The following is a 21,049-nucleotide window of genomic DNA, read 5'->3' on the forward strand; positions in this document are numbered from 1 at the left end:
TATGTCACGTCTCACTCTGCTTTCTGGAACCAGAGAAATAACCATAGGATTAATTTATAACCCCTGAGCCCAGTGAGACAGATTTGAGCCCAAATTACATGCTATCGTGTATTTAATTCTCAAAAGATATTTACGGTTTTCTAAATATTTTCACTTTTTTTGAGGTGAAGTTCGCATTGTGTAAAACTAACTATTAAAAATTCAGTGACATCTAATACATTCACAGTGTCGTACAACTTCCACTCCTGTCTAGTTCCAAAACAATGTTTTCACCCAGTAACAGCATGCTGTATCTTTTAAGCAGTTTGTCCCCTTTTTCTTTTTCCCCTACTCCCTGGCAACCACCACTTGGCTTTCTGTCTCTAAATTTACCAATTCTGAATATTTCATATAAATGTAATCATATAATATGTCACCTTTTGTGTCTAGCTTCTTTCACTGAGCTTAATATTTTTGAGGTTCATCCATGTTGTAGCATGTATCCATACTTCATTCTTTTTAAGGAATGAATAATATTCCATGTTATGGAAATACTACAATTTGTTTATCCAGTCATCCTTTGATGGACATTAGACTTAATTTAAAACCATGAATGTGCTTATATAAATGACTAAAGTTTAGGAAACACTTAGGCAGTGGAAAAACACTGATCTAGAGTAAGACACCTAAGTTTCTTTTTGTACCTCAGCTGATTATTGTCCATCTGTGACCTTTAAAAGGATTGTTCTTAGAGTTTGACTGTCTTCAACTATAAAGCAAGGCAGCAGTAAGTTTTTGAGGGCTTTGAAATGCTTTCTCTAAATATTACTGTTTTATTATTCCCCTTCTCAAAATCGTACTGCTTTCAGAGTAAAGACTGACCTCAGTTTAGTACTCTAGGCCTTAAGCAGTATTAGCTCTGGTTTAATTTTTTAGCCTTATAGCCTATCCATGGTCTCTGTGCTCCAACCCAAATAGGCCACTTACTATTACAAAAACACATCCAGTTTTCTTCTTCCTACCGCTAACTTCCGTAGCATTGTATGTCTCTGTCTTGTGGAACTTCGTCTATTCCTGTGTGCAAGAGAGGTTATCACTCACAGGTTAGATATTTCTATCTTCAGTAACGAAAGGGAAAAACAGCATTGTTGTTGTATAAGAAAGGAGGTAGAAGAGAAAGTATGAAACTGTACTTTTCTCTCTGTTGTTTGTATAGCATGTGGTACAGTTCTAAGCAAAGTAGATAAATACTTTTAGATTAACTAAAATGCAAGATTTTACTTATATATGAACCCAAGGAACCTTCTTTTGCTTAAATGTGGAATTTTAACCAGTTTCTTCGAATGAAATTAGGTGACAGAAAAGATGGAGGTAAGTATGTATGAGTAGCCACAGTTATTCCCAAATTAATGTTTAGTTTATATATTATTTAGTTTCATATAAGTTTCTTTATCATTGTGTCATTTTTGTGTTGTGACTGAAAATTAATATTTAAGCCAATCAAGACCGAAGTAAAAGCAGACTTCTTTTTCTCAGTATTTAAAATTTGTAGGGGGATAGAAAATCGTGAGCATAGATGAGTTTGTTTTGCCATTAGCTTGAAGAGGCTTCAGTATACTTGAAAATTTTGAGTTAATTTGAGGATCATTCTAGTTGTTTTATTTAGCACATTTATCTCATTTTGAGCATTGTATGAAGTATGAGTTATTGGATATGCAGTAAAGGTCTTTCAGTGATCTTAAGCCAGTAAAATTTTTTTGTCCTTAAGATATGAATTTGTCAATTTTCACATGAGCAAAAAGAAACATTTTTGAATTCTTCTGATCAAATGTGGTAACTTCCAAGTCAAGTCAAAATATAGATGTGATTATCTTAAGACTACTGATGATCTCTTAAATTGGTTCTCTTTTTTCTCTCCTTTAGGGAGAGGAATCAAATGAGTCTGCAGAATCTAGCAGTAATTGGGAAAAGCAGGAAAGTATTGTATTGAAATTGCAAAAGGAATTTCCCAATTTTGATAAAGAGGTGAGTAGTCATGTATAGGAATGTAATGTGTGTGCTAAATGTTTATATTACAAAATAGTGTTTGAGATCAACCATGTGAAAAGCTTAGGATAAGTTCTGCATTTTTCTGATTAAATATTCTTTTTTATCAATATTATAAAATATTTTTGAACTGCTTGTTAATTCTTTACATTATTTATTTATCTTATTTCCTAGCTATAGTATCAGCATTGTAATCGTAACAAACATAGCTGTAGTAACAGTTGTGAACTCATATAAAATGTAAATCATTTATGATGCCATCTATAACCCCAAGTCACCTGTTTTAGCTTTTTTCATATTCTCACCCTTTAAATTTTTCATGAAGTTTTTTTTGAGTGTAATAATGCATTGCAGTGTAGTATTCCATAAGCTTTGGTCTATTTGCTAGATAGGAAAAATGCTTTCAGAGTCGGTAAAGACCCATGCCAAGCATGCCAGTGCTAAAAGGACTTTTGTTCAATCACAAGATTGTATATGGAAGCACATTATTTGTTCAACACTGGGAATACATTTACACTTGTATTGATTTATTCAGGTACATGTGCAGGTAGTACATCTGCTAAATTCTGATGAGCTGAATGCAAAATCTTGTTGCTGTACTCGTTCTTTACATATGTTCAAATTACATGCTTTGAAGTTGGCAGTTTATAAAAGCCTAGCTTCAGTGTTGAAGTATAAAAGCTTAGCTGCATGTTGAAGTTTAATTGAGCAAACATTTTTTTGGTACTCTGGTATCAGAGCACTTCCTAGTCAGAGTAGAAATGCAAAAACAGTTAGGCTTCCTTCCCTCTGAAGAAAGATTGTTGTATGTTTGCAGAGGTGAAATTATATACACAGAAAGCATTTTTAAAGCAACATAAAAATAACTATGAAATAATCTGATATGAATTCTAGTAAGTTTTCAGGTGCTTTACTTATTTATAAAAGAGTATAAAGGTTTTTTCAACAAGTTAATTTTAGATTTTTAACAAAAAGATCAATGACTTATTTCTAGGAATTAAGGGAGGTACTCAAGGAACATGAATGGATGTACACGGAGGCTTTAGAATCTTTAAAAGTGTTTGCAGAAGACCAAGGTAATTATTTTATGTCATTATAGAAATTTCATGCTTCCCAATATATTGTATTTTAGTATATAAAAAAATAGTAATCCTGTTAGCTAATAATCAGAGAATGGGATTGCAAAAGATGTTGGAAATAATGATGTACAAAAGTTTTAAATGACCAGTTCCCAAATGGTTTAACCTGTTCTTTAGTGCAGTGTAAAATCAAACAATAAACATCTTTTTCTACTTGGCTAACTTTTGTTACAGTTAAGGCTACTTTTAAACTACCATGTTTTATGGAGTACAAAGGAAACTTTTTTTTTTTTTTTTTTTACAGTTAAACAGCTCTCAGCCAGAAAGGATCTAACAATTGCTGGTGTCTTAAAATCATTGTAATGTAGATGTCCTAGCCTGCACTTAAATGAATATCAAAAGCACCAGTATCAGAAACATATAAGATGGATATCACTGGCATGGAACAAAGTCCCTGATCTCATAGTGAAACATTCTTAACTTTGGGAACCAAGTGGTAGGAGAAAAGTAGCAGAAAGGAGTTGAATCACACATCTTTATAACATCCTTAAGCAGGAATCAAGTAGACTAGCTCTTCATAATTGCAACACCAGCTTTTTACAAGCCCAACACAGTGGCTTTAGGTGTTTTGTTTGTTTGGTAATGAATTATTTTAGGAAATGCTGTACAACAAGTGCTCTTGATGGCAAAGAGAATGATATTGTGTGGAGTAAAGAAAGCCACCAGTATCACCAATTCTGAGTCTGAAAAATGATTCAGAAGAGAAAGATTATGAGTGTGAAAAAATTTGAGGAACACTTAATCAATTTGTCTTGCTTACTTTTTTATATATGTATAAGAATGAATGTACGATAATCAATGTGCAAGTCTAAAAGCTCTTTGAGTAAGTAAAACATAAACATTCTAAATAATAAAATATGGTTATAGGTTAATGGTTTGCATTTTCTTGCTGGTACATAAAATAGCAGTGTACCTCCAACCACAGGCATCTTAGAACTCTGTGGACTATGATAGACTAATTAGTTATAAAGTAGTCGTGCTTTTCAATACTAATGTATTTAAATGATTTTTAGAGTAATGATGGACCTAGGATAGTGGAGATGGTGAGGAAAAAATTGATTTTAATTTGGATGGTTTTAGTTTAGGGTGAGTGTTGCTTTTACTGCACCCATCAGTGTTGGCCTGGGGATAGGACTGCTAAATAACATCTGGGACATCTTACATATATGCATCTGCCACTTAGGTGCTTGGAGTCTTTGTTAGAAAATGAGGATTTAAGTTTAATTCATTAAAAAAAAGGTTATCTGTTTTTGAAACTATTTCAACTCATTGTATAACTTCTAATTCTACTTCAGTATTTCTCTTTATATCAAGATTCAACAATAAATCATAATTGAGTTCTGTATTGAAAAGAAAGGTAGATATATTTAAACATTCTTCTTATCTTATTTGAGGTCATATATCTATATTTATATTCAATTTATATCTCTAATGTAGTTATTTTTACTTTCTCTGTACACAGATATGCAATATCCTTCACCTAGTGAGTTTCCAAATGGAAAAGAAGTTTCTTCAAGAAGTCAAAATTATCCTAAAAATGCAGCTAAAACAAAACTGAAACAGAAATGTTCCATGAAACCACAAAATGGTTTTAACAAGAAACGTAAAAAAAATATATTTAATCCTAAAAGAGTTATTGAAGACTCTGAGTATGATTCAGGTTCTGATGTCGGTAGTTCACTGGATGAGGACTATAGTAGTGGTGAAGAAGTGATGGAGGATGGCTATAAAGGTAAAATTCTTCACTTCCTTCAAGATGCTTCAATTGGTGAACTTACTTTGATTCCTCAGTGCTCTCAGAAAAAGGCTCAGAAGATAATAGAACTCCGGCCCTTTAATAGTTGGGAAGCTCTGGTAAGGCTACATTCTTTTTTTTTTTTTTCCCCTGTGTGTGTTTAATTCACAGTACCGTTTATAGTCAAGGTGTCTTCAGCCCAGGGAAGCATAGATGGGTGGCCTTATCCTGTGTAGAGTCAAACATTATTTTCATGGTAAGCCAATAGTATTTCAAATAGTGTCATATGACCTAATTTTGAATGAATTAAGGGGTGATTTTCCTGAAAAAACCCAAGCTGATTGGCTGGGCATACTGTCACTCATTCTTTTGCATAGAAACTTGGTTCATTTCACTGAAGAAGAAGAAGAAATTAGAGCTTACATTTAGGAAGGAGTTGTTTGCTAGCCTGTTCTGATCTGTTACTGCTGAGACACCATGCAAAAAGTGAGAATGTGGCAGAAATTTTACTACAACTACTTGAAGAGCAATAGCAACGTCCAGGGGAGCTCCATGATTCAAAATGCCAGCCTAAGTGTTTTATGCTTCACCACAAAAGAAGCAATTGTTTATTTTATTTTTCTTTTATAAGTGACAGCTCAATCTCTAACATGTTTTTCTTGATTAAACAACGTGGCCATTTTATGGAGTGTAGCAGGCTGCAGCGTTTTTAATTGGAAAGATAGAAAAGTGTGTGGAAGCCTAGAATTCAAGCGTTAGGTGAAGGGAAGGCATAAGCACTGGTAAGTACACTTTGCATGATCATTTTCTGGAATTTTGTTTTCTAGAAACAAATTTTATCTAAAGAAGCTGTATTTTGAGTTTTATAAATGTCAACAGTCAGCAAATCTTATTCATACAGAAAAATACAAGGACTCTGTCTTTTAAATTTTGCTTCAACTTTTGTGAGAATGTGAGTTTTTACAGCATGAATTCTAAGCAGGCCCTGCTGTGAAAGCAATATGGATCTTTTTTTTTTTTTTTTACAGCTTTAGAATATGAAGTGACTCGATGTTTTATAAATTTTTAGGAGGTTTTATTCCCGAACTTAAGGAGTAAAGTTGCTTTTGTGATTAATTTTAAACTTGTGACAAATTTGTATGAGCCTAAGTCCCTTTGATGAGTATCTTAAAGTGTCAGGGTAGGAAGGTCCCTGAACAATGGTTGTAAATAGCATTTTTTAAAAAATTAAAATACTTGAAAAATACAGAAACACCATTACTGGTATTTCATGCCTTTAAAAAAATAAATAAGCCATTCGTTTTGCCTAAAGCCTTTGCTTTTCCAGAGAACATCTGTCAAAGCAGGCTCTTTCAAAACTTGTTCGGCTTTGCCTGAGTGATTTATTTGCTAAAGTATTTGCTGAAGGGCTTTCTTGTTCTTCTTTTCTTCCTTTTCTTCTTTCTTTTAATCTTTAATGGTCTCCTATGTTATTGCAGAGTCGGGTTGCTCAGGCTTGTTGGGATTTTAATTTGTTTAATAAGGAATGCAATTATCTGCACCAGTGTGTTTAATCACTGTAACTACTTGCCCACATATCTCATAGTAAAAATAAATTATACCAGAGTTGTGAATGCCAGATGCTTTTAAAAATATTCAGCAACTTAACATGTGGAAAGCATATTTCCCCTACTAATTAATTGGCGTAGTTTAAATTAGTCTTGACATGAACTTGTAGATAGATATGCATTACCTACTTAAACCTCCTATAGCATCTTGCCCCCTTTCTAGAAGTTAAATATGGAGACTATTTTTGCTAGCCATTCATCTAAATGTTGATTATTTTATGTGATAATTAAGAAGTAAACTTGATACTTGAGTTCAGCGAATATAAGGCTTTGCTATCCTGAAAATGTTAGTAAATGTAAGTTTTTGGAAATGAACAGTTAAAATTAGCAAGTCGGTATTTATAAGCTTTTAAGTTTTAAGTTGCTTAGAACTTTAAGCTTCTGCTTTCATTTACTTTAGAATTTTGAATATAACTGATTTAAAGAGCAATTTAATATCTTAAAGTCATCAAAGGAAAGGTCATATTATGTACATTTTGGTTAAAAAAAAAACTATAAATTTGCTCCTTCCCTATTTTTTTAATATGTATATTTACTGAAGTCAATTTGCTCCTTCCCTATTAATCAGAGGCTTGGTAATGTACCTGTGAATCACTCCCCCATCCAAAAAAAAAAAACATTTACTTTTGTTTTCAAAACTACTGTTTTTAGAAAAATTCCTATGAGAATTAGTCGAAGTTTTAATTATGTCCCTCAGTCATACTTTCCTGGAAATTATAAGGCATTATATATTAAGAACAGTGTGCAAATGTCTAGTAAACACTTAACATTATTGTGGAAGCTTTTTTTTTTTTTTTCAGTCTTAAGGATTGGGAGATTTGGCAGAACTTTAAAATTCATAAATATTTCATTATAGTGCATACTGAGCCAACAAATCAAGTATCTGCATATATTTTAATTATGATTTTTGCTGAAATAGAAGTCACCATAACATTGGTAAATTGAATGTAATCAGTATTTCATTGTCTTATTTTATTAAAAAATTCATTTGATTGTGAAAATTATGGTAACTGCCTTTTAAAACAGAAGTTGAAAAATTGAACATCATTATTATGACTGTCAGAGGATTATACTTTTTAAAAAATTAAAATGCTCTGAGATATTCTAGTCACCCTTATTTACATGAGGAAAATTTGGTTATTTAACTAAATAAGTGCATTATATAGGGATATTTATGTTTGCAGCTTTATACCCTTTTTTAAAATCTAAATGTTTGTCAGGTTTTCATAGTTTTCCATTCACTTATTTTTCTGCTTTAAGAGCAAAAAGTGCATGCTCATCATAAGAAACCACAGCATTAATTCATGTAGACTTTGGAAATACAGCAAGTCAAAATATCATTAGTTTAAAGACATGTACTGTTAATATGGTAAAATTGGGATTTTTATCACCAGATTTTATACATTTAATGGCATCAGTTCACCAACCGCTTACTGAATTTTTACCTAGCTTTGTGCAGAGTAAGGTGGGGATGCTATTATGTCTATGATAATCGTATTATATTAATCTTTATACTTTAATCAGAATAGTAGTATATACTGACCAAATTAAAGATTTATGAATAGCTTATTCAGAAATGGCTCAGCCTAAAAACTTTTCTTATGTGCATTTACTTCCTTAACATTTAGATCAGCATAAATGCAGTTTGTTTTTTTTTTATTGTTAACCAAGCAGCCCAGGTTTAGCTCATATGGAAACATGTGCTGCTCCCATCTACTAGTAATTTAGACCATAGGTTTTCTTTTTGCTGTGTTTTCCTGGTGGTTGTGAAATGTCTGTCTAAATTTGTCACTTGAAGTATTGTAATGCCTACTCCTTCCTTCGTGATAGAGTGGCTTCAGTAAATTTGGGTATAGGATTACTGTATTCAGGCTTTGTTTTCATTTTTATAACTTTGATAAATATTTACTTAAAATTATAAATACATTTTGAGTACTTTATAGGCTGCTGCCAGGTTTTCATAGCAGTGAATAAGATTAGGACTCTGTGCTTAAGAATATTACTTTTCAGGTGGGGAATTAAATCTGCTTTTGAACAATTTCTCTGTTCCTATAGAAATTCAAAATTATTCTTACTATAAGAGTGACACACTGTGGCAAGAGATAGGTACTTCAGTTAATGACTATTTTTAAAAGATTAAGGCTTTAAAGTAATAATTGATTTTTTAATCAAAGAGAAAGTAATCAGGGCCATGTTGATGGGTTTTGTTTTTTTTTTCATGTAATTATCCGGTAAGTACCAATTACTTTTTTTTCTTTCTTCCCTCTGAAAAAATAGCTTTATCATTTTTTTGAAGAATGACTTGTTTTCTTTGTCTACAATTGAAACAGTACATGCAAGAACAAAGAAGAAAGTCAAGTTTAGCTAAAATTCTACTAGATACCTGCCACTTAAGGCTTTATTGAGCAACCATCTGCTTATGCATATGTTTGTATTTGTCATATTATGTAAACAAGATCATATTTTTAAAAAATTTTTATTGAAGTATAGTTGATTTACAGTGTTTCAGGTATATAGCAGTGGTTGAGTTATACATATAGATATGTACTCTTTTCCATTATAGGTTATTACAAGGTAGAAAATAGTTCCGTGTGCTGTACAGTAGGTCCTTGTTGTTTATCTGTTTTCATTTATAGTAGTGTGTATCTGTAATCTCAAATTCCAAATTTATCCCTCATAAGGTCATATTTTGTATATTCATCAATAACTTTAGATTTACTTGTAGATCCCGCATTTATACTCTACATTTTATTAAATCTTGTTTTAGTAAAGCTAACTTACAGGATTATTAAATGCTTTTTGTCTTCAGAAAACAGTAACATAACAGTAGACTTTTTCTTACACCTTTCTTTGAGGGAAGTCACCATGTTCTCTGTCCCTATACACACCTAATGAAGATATTGTGAAATTAAATATTTTTTAATTTTTTTTATTATTTATGCATATATTAAGTTAACAAATAATTCTACAGGCTTATTCTCCCTGAAAATCCATATCCATCCCCTTCTCTAGCCTATTTCCCACACTGCAGATAACTGCTTCTACTTCTTCTGATTCTTTTTTTTTTCCCTTAAAAGTACATTCTTTATTGACAAGTCAGGTTAATCTATAGTGTATTGTTGATGTTAATAATACTTCTTGCTTAAAGTAGGAAAGGACTCTGGAGTAAGTCAGGTGTTTTGCTTTTCTCTAAAAAATTTAAGAATTTCTAGTAAAATTTTGCCTTAATGTTCAACAAAAGTTTCTTGAAAAGAAGTCTGTAAATAAGGCATCAAATGTTAGCCTTCTGATCAGAAAAATTTGACCAGTGTGCAGCTTAAAATTATTTAGTTTTTTCCCTAGAAAATGGATATTATGATATTATACAAAAGAACCACTGTGAGGTATTTTGGGATATTTCCTGATATGATTCATAATACTTAAAAAAAATTTACAAAAGCTGTCTGAAGAGCTAGCCTTCCCCTTTCCTATGTGATGCCTCTACTCTTTCCACCACCTTTGAAATTGCTTTTGTGACATCATCAATGATCCACTGATTGTTGGTTCAAAGGACATCTTTTTTTTTTTTTAATTATTGTGGGGGGTGGTAATTAGGGGATTTTATTTATTATTTTTAGTGGAGATACTGGGGGTTGAACCCAGGACCTTGTGCGTACTAAGCATGAGCTCTACCACTGAGCTATACCTCCCCTCCCAGTTCAAAGGACATTTTAAATTCTTATTCTGCTTGACCTTTTTAAGGAACTCGAAACTTTGCTTCTTCCTCTCTCAAACTCTTATTCTGTCTGTTTCTTAACACTTTCTGGATATCTCTGGATAATATTAAACAATGCTTTAAAATTTTTTTTCAGTTGTAGGCTTTATCTGTTGACATGACATAAATATTGTTAACATTTTGGCAGGATTAGCTCTCTTATCACTGTCTGTCTCACCTCTTATGCCCATTTCCAGTTCCCCAATTCTAACAGTATGTTAATGTGGTAATTTTGAAAATAATTTTCAGTATCTACATTGTTAGACTATGCAAATGCCTTTCATAGCTGAGCCATGTAATATACTACATGGTTACTTTTTTTTTTCTTGCTCAGCATTGTGTTCTCTCTAGTTATTAGTTGTCTTGGTTTTTCTGTTTTCTTAGTTTTTTGTATACTTAAAGTTCAACTCTAAACTCTTCTCCAGTTGTCTAAATTTCCCGTCAAATTTTAGACACTTCAAGTATTTTATCAGTTGCATCATCTTGAAGCAAGTCTCTTCTGGAGTCTTATGACCTACTTTGGACTGGCCATATTATAGACCAGCTTATCAACTGTGATACTGGGATCTCATTTCCCCAGCGTTTTGAAAAATCTTGTTTTTCTCTCTTGTGTTGGATCTCTTGTTTCTGAGTTCCATTCCTGCCTCTTTATTTATCCCCTTGGTTTTGTAAATACCTACTAGGAGATGGGTGAATAATATAGTGGAGCTAAATTGCCTAGATGGCCTGCTTTCGAATCCCAATTCTGACATTTTCTAGCAATTTACATGACTTAAAGCAAGTTCTTTCTCTGTTCCTGTATTTCTTCATCTGTAAGTAGGATGTAATTAGTGGGAAAGTCCAAGGATTAAATAAAATAACTGTCCAGTAGCCGGTTTTTAAAAAAATGTTAGCTGCAGATATCCACAATATTTTACATTAGAAGTGCTGTATATATCATTAGTGAAATGTTAAGAATCAATTGTAGTTTTCTACTCACCCCTCAATATCAGTTCTAGTCATGTGGAATCAAACTTTTTTAGATCTAATTGTTTCTCTCTCTCTCTTTTTAACCCCATCTGTGCTTTAGAACAGATTTATGGCTGGTTACATTTCCCACAATATATTAAGACTACGTTTTTTCAGCCTCCCTTTGGTAATTTGACAAATTCCTGTCTAGTGGGATGTAAGCAGGAGTATACTGTGACTTTTGGAAAGTATCTTTAAAGGATCCCTTCTTCCTGTTGGTTGAGATGTCAGTGTGATGGTGGGATCCACATATAGAGGTTTTGAAGCAACAAAGTAGAAGAATCCTTGATTTTGTAACCACTTTACCAGATCTGAACTGCCCCCTGTGGTCTTAATTTACATGAGAGAGAAATAAACTTATGTTTTATTTAAACCCCTGATGTTTTGGATTTACTATCACTCGTAACTGAACCTAATTCTAACAGATTTATTAACAATGAAACTTTTTCCTTGAAAATCTGTCTACTGATGTCTTACATTCATGGACATTGTATCACTACAGATAGATCTAAATTCTAAACTAGCAGCAGCAATTTGGATCATCTCTAATGTTGATTGGATTGTATGGGAAGAGAGGTAAAGAGAGTGGGAAGCCTCAGGGAGTTATGTTTTGAAATTTTGACTTAAAAAATAACCAGAATGTCAAGTTCACTAGAAGTCTCAGTCAAACTGTTGCAGCATTGTAAAGTAAAGGTTGCTTTTTTGCACTCTCCTTCGTTGCCCCATAAGAATTTCAAACATAAAAATTAGAATAGTATAATGAACCCTCATGTACACATCACCAGCTTCAGTTACCAGCTCATGTCAGATTTTGTTTCATCTCTCTCACTCTCTCACTGTCACTTTCTCCCAATCATTTGTTCCACAGCTTCCCAGTCTGGGCTTTTCTGGTTCTGTTTTCTGGGAAATTATGATTAGAAGGTTAAATACTCCCACCAGTACCATTACATGGTCAGTAATGTGTTCTTTCATTGGGGAACAGTAATGTCTGGTTGGTTCTTTTTGTCCTGTACCTTTATCTCTTCTCTAGGTTTTGACATATTAAATTGATCTTCTTTGAGTCAAAACAGTTCTTTCCGATTTCTTGTCTTACTACTTTGAAAGGGATTCCTATATCCTAGCTTCTGATAGTCTCCTTGTGAAAAGTTTGTTTTTTCCCCTTACACGTAAAATTATTTGCTGCATGTCTTTCCAAATGACTATAAACCACACAAGGACAGGGAATGGGTACCTTCACTAGCCCCTGTAGTACTTGCTAAGAAAAAAAAAAAACATAATAAATGATAGTTGGTTACAGAAAATAAGAAGTTTTTGTTTTTTAATTTTTAATTGGGTTTTTTTTTGGCGGGGGTGGGGAGTAATTAGGTTTGTTTGTTTGTTTATTTATTTATTTATTTATTTATTTATTTATTTATTTATTTAAATGGAGGCACTGGGGATTGAACCCAGGACCTCAGGTATGCTAGGCGTGCACTTTACGACTGAGCTATACCCTCCCTGACTTTTAAGTTTTGTTTTTTTGTTTATGGCGGTACTAGTTTTAGTGAAAAGAGTATAGACTTTAGAATCTTTTATCCTGCTTTGTGACCTTGAAATTTGAACCTTGGTTTACTCATTCAGAACTGGTGGACTGATCTTGCGGTTGTTGTGAGAGCTTAATGAGTTAATGAACAAAAGACACCTAGTAGTTTCTGGCACATACAAGGCACATAATATATGTTCCTTTTTTTTTCCCCTGGTTATTCTTGTTGGTTCTTACACTCACATACATATCATACACCCACCCCACAATAGACGTGAGATTGATTTTTTTGGCCTATAATTTTAGGGTTTCATTTTTAAATAAAAAATTTTACCTGAAAGTTCTAGAAGAAAGTCATTAAAGTCTTCAAGGCACAGATTCTTACATATTCTGTTTTTTATGTATAAATCTTTTCCCTGGAAAGCACTAATTGGGAGGTCACATTGTGGATGTGAAAATATAGTGTGCAGATACCTTCATGTGTCCTAGTGTCATTTTGTGACATGCCAAGTTTTTGGTTTATTTTGTTTTTTAATCGTGCAGTACATTAATAACATGGCTTTGGAATAGACTGGAAACTTTTTTTCTTAGCAGCCTATTCTAGGTTAGGTGTAAAAAGTATGTGTTAGTATAAACTACATTTTTAATGGAATTTTCTTATTATATCCCGTAAGTGTTCTATTTCTATTGCTTGAGCTTCTCTGTGAACTTAGAAATACTGTGATCAGAGGGATTATTTAAAGTTGTTAATGAGATTCTTGTCATAACTTGAAAGAATATGCTAAATAAGATATTATGAATCAAAATCATGTGTGGTTTTAGCCTGACAGATGGTTTTAGTTTAGTTTCCTTTATTCTGTTTTGGACTAGGGATTTTTCTTTTTGCCAACAAACAGCTTTCAGATAGCCACTGGGCTTTTTTCTAATCTTTTCACTGGAAGTGTATTTTTGTATAGTTCTTTAGGGTATATTTTTTTTTCAGCTAGCCGTATGGGAAACTTCTAATTCTGTTACAGCTTTTAAATTGTAAAGTATTCAGTGTGTTCTTTAGAAAAATAAATACAAATACATTCTGAAAGAAAGTCTCACGAACCAATTTATATAAGTGTTATATTGAAATTGATATTATATTTAAGTTTTATCAAATTATTGAATTGGTAACAGTTAACTTAATTCATGCAGTATTTTTCTAAGTTGTAGTCTCAGTTTAGGGTAAAATATGAAGTGACATAATTGGAATTTTGAAAGCTTGAAGGGTTGTACTTTGATGATAGATAGGGAAGATATGTTTTAGCACAATCAATGTTACCATCTTATTCATATTACTATATGTCATAGTCACAGGAAGTGACAAAAATGGAGGCGAGCGATCTAGTATGAAGTTACTACATTTGGTACTATTACCTTTGGTAATGGATGTGAATCTGAGGTTTTGAAGACAAATCTTGATAGGAGACATTAACAATTTAGAGTTTCTCCTATAAAAGAATAGCTACCAGGGACAAAGTAACAAGCTTGCGTTTTGAGGAAAAAGATATATTTTATTTCAACACGATGAATTTGAGGTGGTAGTAGGATTTATTAAAGTGAGACATGAAAATTCAAGTGCAGGTTCTGTTCACACTTGATTAAGGTCATTAGTAGAAGTTTAACAAACTTTTTTCTCTCTCAAAGAAAGGAATTGAGATAGGCTTTCTATTTACTAGATCTGAACTGTTAAATTATTTTTCTTTTCACGCCATAGTTCACAAAGATGTCCAAAACAAATGGCTTATCAGAAGATTTGATATGGAACTGTAAAACACTGATCCAAGAAAGGGATGTAGTTATAAGGCTGATGAACAAATGTGAAGATATTTCAAATAAATTGACAAAGCAAGTCACTATGCTCACTGGAAATGGAGGTGGATGGAACATAGAACAACCCTCTATTCTAAACCAAAGGTAATACTTGTATGCACCTATTCATTATTTTAACTCAGTTGTATAAAAATTTTGAACTTATTTCTGTAGTTTGCCTAGGGAACTTAAATATGGAAGTGATAGGAAAACTAATGTTTAAAAGGAAACCCAAGGTTTCCTATAACAGCACATACGTGGTATATGAATTGTTTTTCATTGATTCCCCAACCCCCAAATCACATTATTTTACTCCATTATCACATTAAAAATTCGAGGGAGGAAATGTTGTGGTCTTACATAACCTATGTTTTCCTTTTCTGATGACAGATAATTTCATAATCACATAAACTGAAAAGGTTGTTTTGGCTACCTCTTTACTTAATTTGGTACTTCAAAGAGTCAGCTGCTCAGTTGCATCAATGTAAAAATTTGTCTTGGTTCAATTTATTTTTAATCATAAATGAAATGATCCCATATATGTGATCAAATGTTTTAAATGCTTTCAAAAGCCCAAATTTTTAAATCTTTTTTGAGGTAGAAACACATCAAAAATGAAAAGGATACTTTTATTAAATAGATTTTATAAGGAAAAATTATAAAAAGCATGCTAATAAAAAGTATATTCCCCAAGACTGCTACTTCCAATAAAATTCTTGCAAAAAATAAACACACTAAATCATTTTCACTAAAAAATTTGTCCCAACAGCCAGCACATACTAAAATGGTATTTTGTAGCTGTAAACATCCCTATTTTGCATGATTTGGGGCTATTGAGGGCGTTGTTTCAAACTTCTTTTAAAAGTTTATTTGTTTATTTTTAAGTGGTCTGGGAACTCAGAACTGTTCAGAGTACTTCCTTTTTTAAAGAATGTATAAAATTGTTTATTGTGATAATGCATATAGAGTCAAAAGCATGTAAACAATCCAAGTTTCTAAAATCAGAAGCTAGTTAGAATGAATTATGGTATATCCATACTCTGCAGTTTTATGTAACTTTAAAAATGAGTTATATCTGTTCAGAATATTTCTGATAGGTATTTAATAAGATTAGCACTAGAGTCTCATTAAAATTAATTGCCTTAGTTGGTGATTTTATATACTTCTGGTATTTTTCTAAGTTAATGATCAAAGCATATTTGCTGATCATTGGTTAATTAAAAATCAAGATATGGTTACTGGCCTTTAATAGTAAGCTACAATCTTTTCTGTGCCCTTCTAGGGTGCTATGGGATGGTGTAGGGAAACGTGATGCAGTTCCCACAAAGAAGCTCTTTTCTCTGTTGCATAGAAAGAACTATGGCCATGCCAGCAAATTCATCTCCTAAAAGTGTAGTTGGAGCTGCTCCTTCTTGTTCTACAGCATTGGATATGGGGAGTTCTTCACTCTACAAGGCTTACTCAGTTGAGTCTACTTTATCATAATTTGGATTTTAAAAAATCAAGTCCTTTATTGCATCACTTAAAAAAATTTCTTTCTTAAACCCACGTCCACAAAGTCCTGTTACTTGTAAATAGTATGATAAGGTAATAAGCTATCTTTTCCATTAGAATGAGGATTTTTTTAAATGAAGTATTGAATAGATGAGAAAAATAGTTTGGGTTTTTTTGTTTTTTTTTTTTTAATGCTTATTGGATCTAGTCCAAAGTACAACTTCTGAAAACCTGTATAGTCTCTCTAGAGTTTATTTAAATGCACTTTTAGGGGGTGAAATTTGTTGTCTTGGTTTTTGTTTTTAGCCAAAGTAAGTTGCACAAGCAATTTTTACTTGGTAAACTGGCCAGGCATAATGGCTGCTTAGTATAGAAGCATTTAAAGTACTTTCCTTGCCTTGGGAAAGGATTTATTAGCACAAAGGAAAATGTCACACTGTCCTGATAAATAATCTGTTAAACTTTTGCTTAACAGAACAAATTCTTTGTGACAAAGTTTATTTTGAAGCAAAATTATATTAGCTCTTTATTTTCCTGTTATAAGAATCCCAACAGAAGGAAAATAGCCTTTTAGACATAAAAGAAATACAGACATACTGTAACTCCTTGTTAAAAATAAAGTCTTGCAAGGGAGAAAAAATTCTCATATGTATCTCAAAAACATTATCCATAATCTTTATTTTAAAATATCAAAGCTAAAATTGCCTAAAGTTAAAATAGAATACAGTGAGATTTGAAAAGTTGGGAAGAAAACCTCAATATTTCTCCTACTTTATTCCTATCATAGATGTGGCCATCTCTCAAGCTTTAGTGGTGTATCTAAGATTTATCAGCCCTAACCTGTTTTAACTGAAACGATTTCTGACATGTTCAGTATAAACTAATATCTAATCATGTGTGTCCTGTCTTTTCTGGGCTAAATCTGCCAAGGTTCTTCTGATCTTATTCGTCCTCAACCTGACAGGATGGTTTCATACCTGCTCCTAAAACAGTTGCTGTGAAACCATTTGACAGTGATGTAAATGCAGACCAGTGCTGCAGATGTGATCTGACTAACTCAGAGTACTATGATGTAAATATTTTAGTAGTTTGGATACTTCTGTTAGTTCAAACTAATATTGTGGTAGTCTTTTCTGCACCCATGTTATACTTAAAGGGCATAAATTTTTGGTCAGCTGGCATCCCTAATCTCTGTCACATGAACTACTTCAAAAAGTATCCCTAACCGTCTGCATTTTAAACTCAAATTGAGCACACTGTACATACTCTCGTTTCCTGTTTCAGGCCTTTCTCACCTTTCAAAATAATTTTGATAGTAATTTCTCCGATGGGAAATTTAAACCCAATTTAATTTTTACTCTGGAAAGATTATCATAGTAACTGTCTGGAAGGATTTTTTTCCCTCTAACAAAACAAGTAACTTTAAAGTAGCATTCTGCCTCGTTTTCTTTCATGACCTCAGAAAATCTTAAAATCAATTTTTTTCTTAGGGGGAGGTAAGAAAACTTTCAGTTTATAGATATTATAGTCCCCTATTGAAAAGAGATCGCTTACCTAATTCAGAAGACCTGGGCTGTTGTTTTTATCATTCAGGTAACCCTGAGCAAATTACATTCTTATGTATAAACTAGTGGTTGGAGTTTATATGCAGTCATGAAAATTTTTAGAAAACTGTGGAATGTCAAAATAAATGGAAAATATGATTGTATGGCATCTAAATATTAGAGACTGCTAGAGAAAGAATATAGCTGCCCTGTTTTAAAAATTTGTCTTAATAAGTGAATTGAATTTTTTAAAAAGGTACTTAGTCAAAACTGCATTTTCATTGATCCTTCTGCATTCTGGAGAAAGCATATGTTATGGGTAGCACTGTTGGGATACTAAGCAACAAAACGTTAAGTGTAATTTAAGTAAATCTAGCAGAGGAGCAAATACACACACATACTCACATATTTTTAAAACAAATATTTCAATATAACAAAAGTATTTAATGTCCTGGTCAAAACAACTACCAGAGTTGCTTTGTGATTGTGGATGAAGCAGTTTTATTTGAATGAAAAAGGTAATGTAGTAAATGATTCTCAAAATTTCTTCATTGCTTTTTAAAATTGTGTGTATAGTGAAGAATATTTTAATAGACTTACTTCTCAACATGTTGGTGATAAAGAAATTTAGTAATTTTTGTTGGTTAATTTCTTGGCTATTTGTGATAGATTTACATTGGTTTAGGATGTTGGCCCTTGGATGCATTTATAAGTGATATAATATGCCTGCATTACCGGGTTTCATCATTTTCATGGAATATGAACCTTAATGTGTGGGGGGTGACCAACAGCATTAGGAAGGACTCAGAAAAATAATAGTGAATTCTATTTAAAAATAGTTTTGACTGTAGAGTAGGTGGGTCAGAGAGAGAGCTTTTTCACGTATGTTGTTACATGGTTAAGGGCTGAGCTCTGGATTAGACCTGGATTACATACCAGCTCTGCCACTGCAGACATGGATTTGGATAGGTGTGACCTTGGGCAAGTTGCTTAACTCCTCTGAATCCCAGAGAACTCTCATCTGTAAAATAGGGATGATAATAATAGTATCCACTTTATAGTATAGATTAAATAATGAGGCATGGAAAGCTCATTGTATAGTGTCTGGAGTTCCACGATTAGCATTTACTCTCACCACTAGTATAGTAGAATTTATTTGGATCTGAAAAGTATCTATGATAATATGTTCTGTTTATTATTATTTCTATAGTGGCATAGAAATTGTATTGGGCAAGAAGGCAAAGACATTTTTAAGAGTGAACTGTAAAGACTTCAGCAATACTGCTGATTTCTCCTGCCTATACTTTTAATTTTTCAAATGAGACATGTTTTATAGACTGTACACTCCGCAGTTGAAATGTAGATTAAGATATATTTCTACCCCACCTCTTTTACCCCGTTCTAATTAAGGTTTCGTGGTTTCAGAATTTGACTCCTAGCATTTATCACACCCATAGCTGTGTCCACACCCCTTCCCTATGTGCAGATAGGGTGGTGTAACAGGAAATTAAGGGGCAGGATAAAAGCTGGAGAATGGGAAGCATGGCCTTGTCCTAGGTTTTCATGTTCATATGGTGTATGCTGTCCTAGTGAGTATAAGAATGAGCTTTTGAGTGAGAGAGACTTTCTGAGTTAAAATCTTAGCTGTAAGACTTTGTAGCTTTGCAACCTCAGGCAAATTACTGAGCCTTGGGTTTTTTTAATCTGTTAAAATTATGGTAATAGCTACCTTTATAGGATATTAAAAGACTGAATGAAGTTATACTTCAAAATGTTATCTTTGTATATGTGTGTAATAGATGTTCAATAAATAAGTGCTATTAGTTTTTAACCACTTAAACTTTTAAAAAAATATATTGTTTTTGTCCCTTTATAACACTTCCATGTTACCTTCGAAGCAAGGGATTAGTCTGTTTATGTGTTTGCAGATTATATAAGATTTTGGACACTTCCCTGCTGCTTTCCACTGACTGGTGTTTGTTGTTGCCTAGCAAATTTATGTTTATACAAAGTTTAAACATAAATACCAATATGCCTACAAGTTCTGGAGTTATACATACCACTGATATGAGAAGTGATTAGCATTCATTCAGAAAGGGTTTAAGTCAGTCTGACAAAGTAGTAAGTTATGTTTATGTTTTGGTCCTAATACTTTAAGTTTCTCCATGTGCTAATACTCAAATCAGTTCAGTACAATTTTCTAGTATAAACATTAGGTTAGTAATATGTTATCTATCATAGTTAATATTCTGGTCATTTATGTAGTAATTTTGATGGCATTACATTGTGATAAAATATGAACATAATCTTTGTAATTCTTATTGCCAAAAGAAATGAATCAAATACAAAATAATACTTGAGAGATCAAAAAAATGTGTTATGTTTTGAGTTCATTTTCCTAAGTGTAGATAGCTCTTAACAGTAAATTAAAAGGTAAGATTAGAGTTAGGTACTTCATTGTAAACCTAAACCTTTTCTCAGAAAAGTAGTAGAGAAAACTAGTAGAAGTATAAATCTATAATATTCGGTTAACTCTCTCTTTACCAGTTTGTCACTCAAGCCCTATCAGAAGGTTGGTTTGAATTGGCTGGCTTTGGTACATAAACACGGACTTAATGGCATTTTGGCAGATGAAATGGTAAGTAGAACTCTATTTCTAGTATTTGTCATTAAAAGGCATCCTTGGCGTCATTTAAAAAATGAAAATTTCCCTAGACCCTGTTAGTTTACTGCTCTTACCAAAGTATGTTGTAACCTTTCTCACCCCTTCTGGTTTTCTATTGCTTATCTTAGTTCTTACCTCCTTGCTCGCCCCTCAAAAGTAAAAATAGATTTATTGTCTTTCTCATTATCAAAGTAATAAACATATGTGTTTTTAAAATTAAATATTACACAAAAATAGAAAGAAAAAAACAAAATCAGCTTAATCCTGCCACCTTAAAATAAGTACTATTTTGGTGTATATCTTTGTAGAGTATTTTCTTCTGCTGGGGTGTGTGTGTATGCATACATACGTGCATGTACATACGTACACATATGTTACACTAAGTGAGATTTTACTATATGCGCTTTTCTATAGCTGCTGTTAAACTTTATCATAGATACATGTTCTTGTCAATAAATAAATCTACACATTTATTATCAACATCATTTCAGCCATTTTCCTTTTATTAGATGTCTCTTGAGTTTCTTTTCTTTTCCAAATTATATTTTACTTGAAGCTAAACTTAGGAAGTTCATCATAGCTAATAATCTAGGTATTGTCATGTAGAAACTTGACCTTTAATCTAAACTTTACCCTCCTTCTTCTAGCTATACTTTTTAAAAAGTGTTTATTAAAAATGAGTTATGTTCTGTGGAGAAAATGTTTATTAAATATATA

General features: G+C 32.4%; 1 protein-coding gene and 1 non-coding gene across 6 annotated transcripts in view; one reads left to right on the forward strand and one right to left on the reverse strand.

Moving 5' to 3' along the window:
- The window catches only part of SMARCAD1 (SWI/SNF-related, matrix-associated actin-dependent regulator of chromatin, subfamily a, containing DEAD/H box 1), a 72,355-nt gene that overhangs the window by 37,931 nt on the left and 13,375 nt on the right, over positions 1 to 21,049 (forward strand). For 3 of the 5 annotated variants that reach the window (XM_014565665.2, XM_014565664.2, XM_014565663.2), the window contains exons 7-11: positions 1,903 to 2,004; positions 3,020 to 3,101; positions 4,627 to 5,018; positions 14,535 to 14,734; positions 20,215 to 20,305. In XM_014565665.2, coding sequence (XP_014421151.1) covers positions 1,903 to 2,004; positions 3,020 to 3,101; positions 4,627 to 5,018; positions 14,535 to 14,734; positions 20,215 to 20,305 — 867 coding nt within the window. Of the gene's footprint in view, positions 1 to 1,902; positions 2,005 to 3,019; positions 3,102 to 4,626; positions 5,019 to 5,053; positions 5,682 to 14,534; positions 14,735 to 20,214; positions 20,306 to 21,049 lie in introns of those variants that run through there. The other 2 variants (XM_032459912.1, XM_006192277.2) reach the window with 2 other exon arrangements.
- Positions 10,124 to 10,195, reverse strand: TRNAT-AGU. The gene has a single exon. It is a non-coding gene; the product is annotated as a tRNA-Thr (tRNA).

This window comes from Camelus ferus, chromosome 2 (genome assembly GCF_009834535.1).
Source record: "Camelus ferus isolate YT-003-E chromosome 2, BCGSAC_Cfer_1.0, whole genome shotgun sequence".
Taxonomy (NCBI): Eukaryota; Metazoa; Chordata; class Mammalia; order Artiodactyla; family Camelidae; genus Camelus; species Camelus ferus.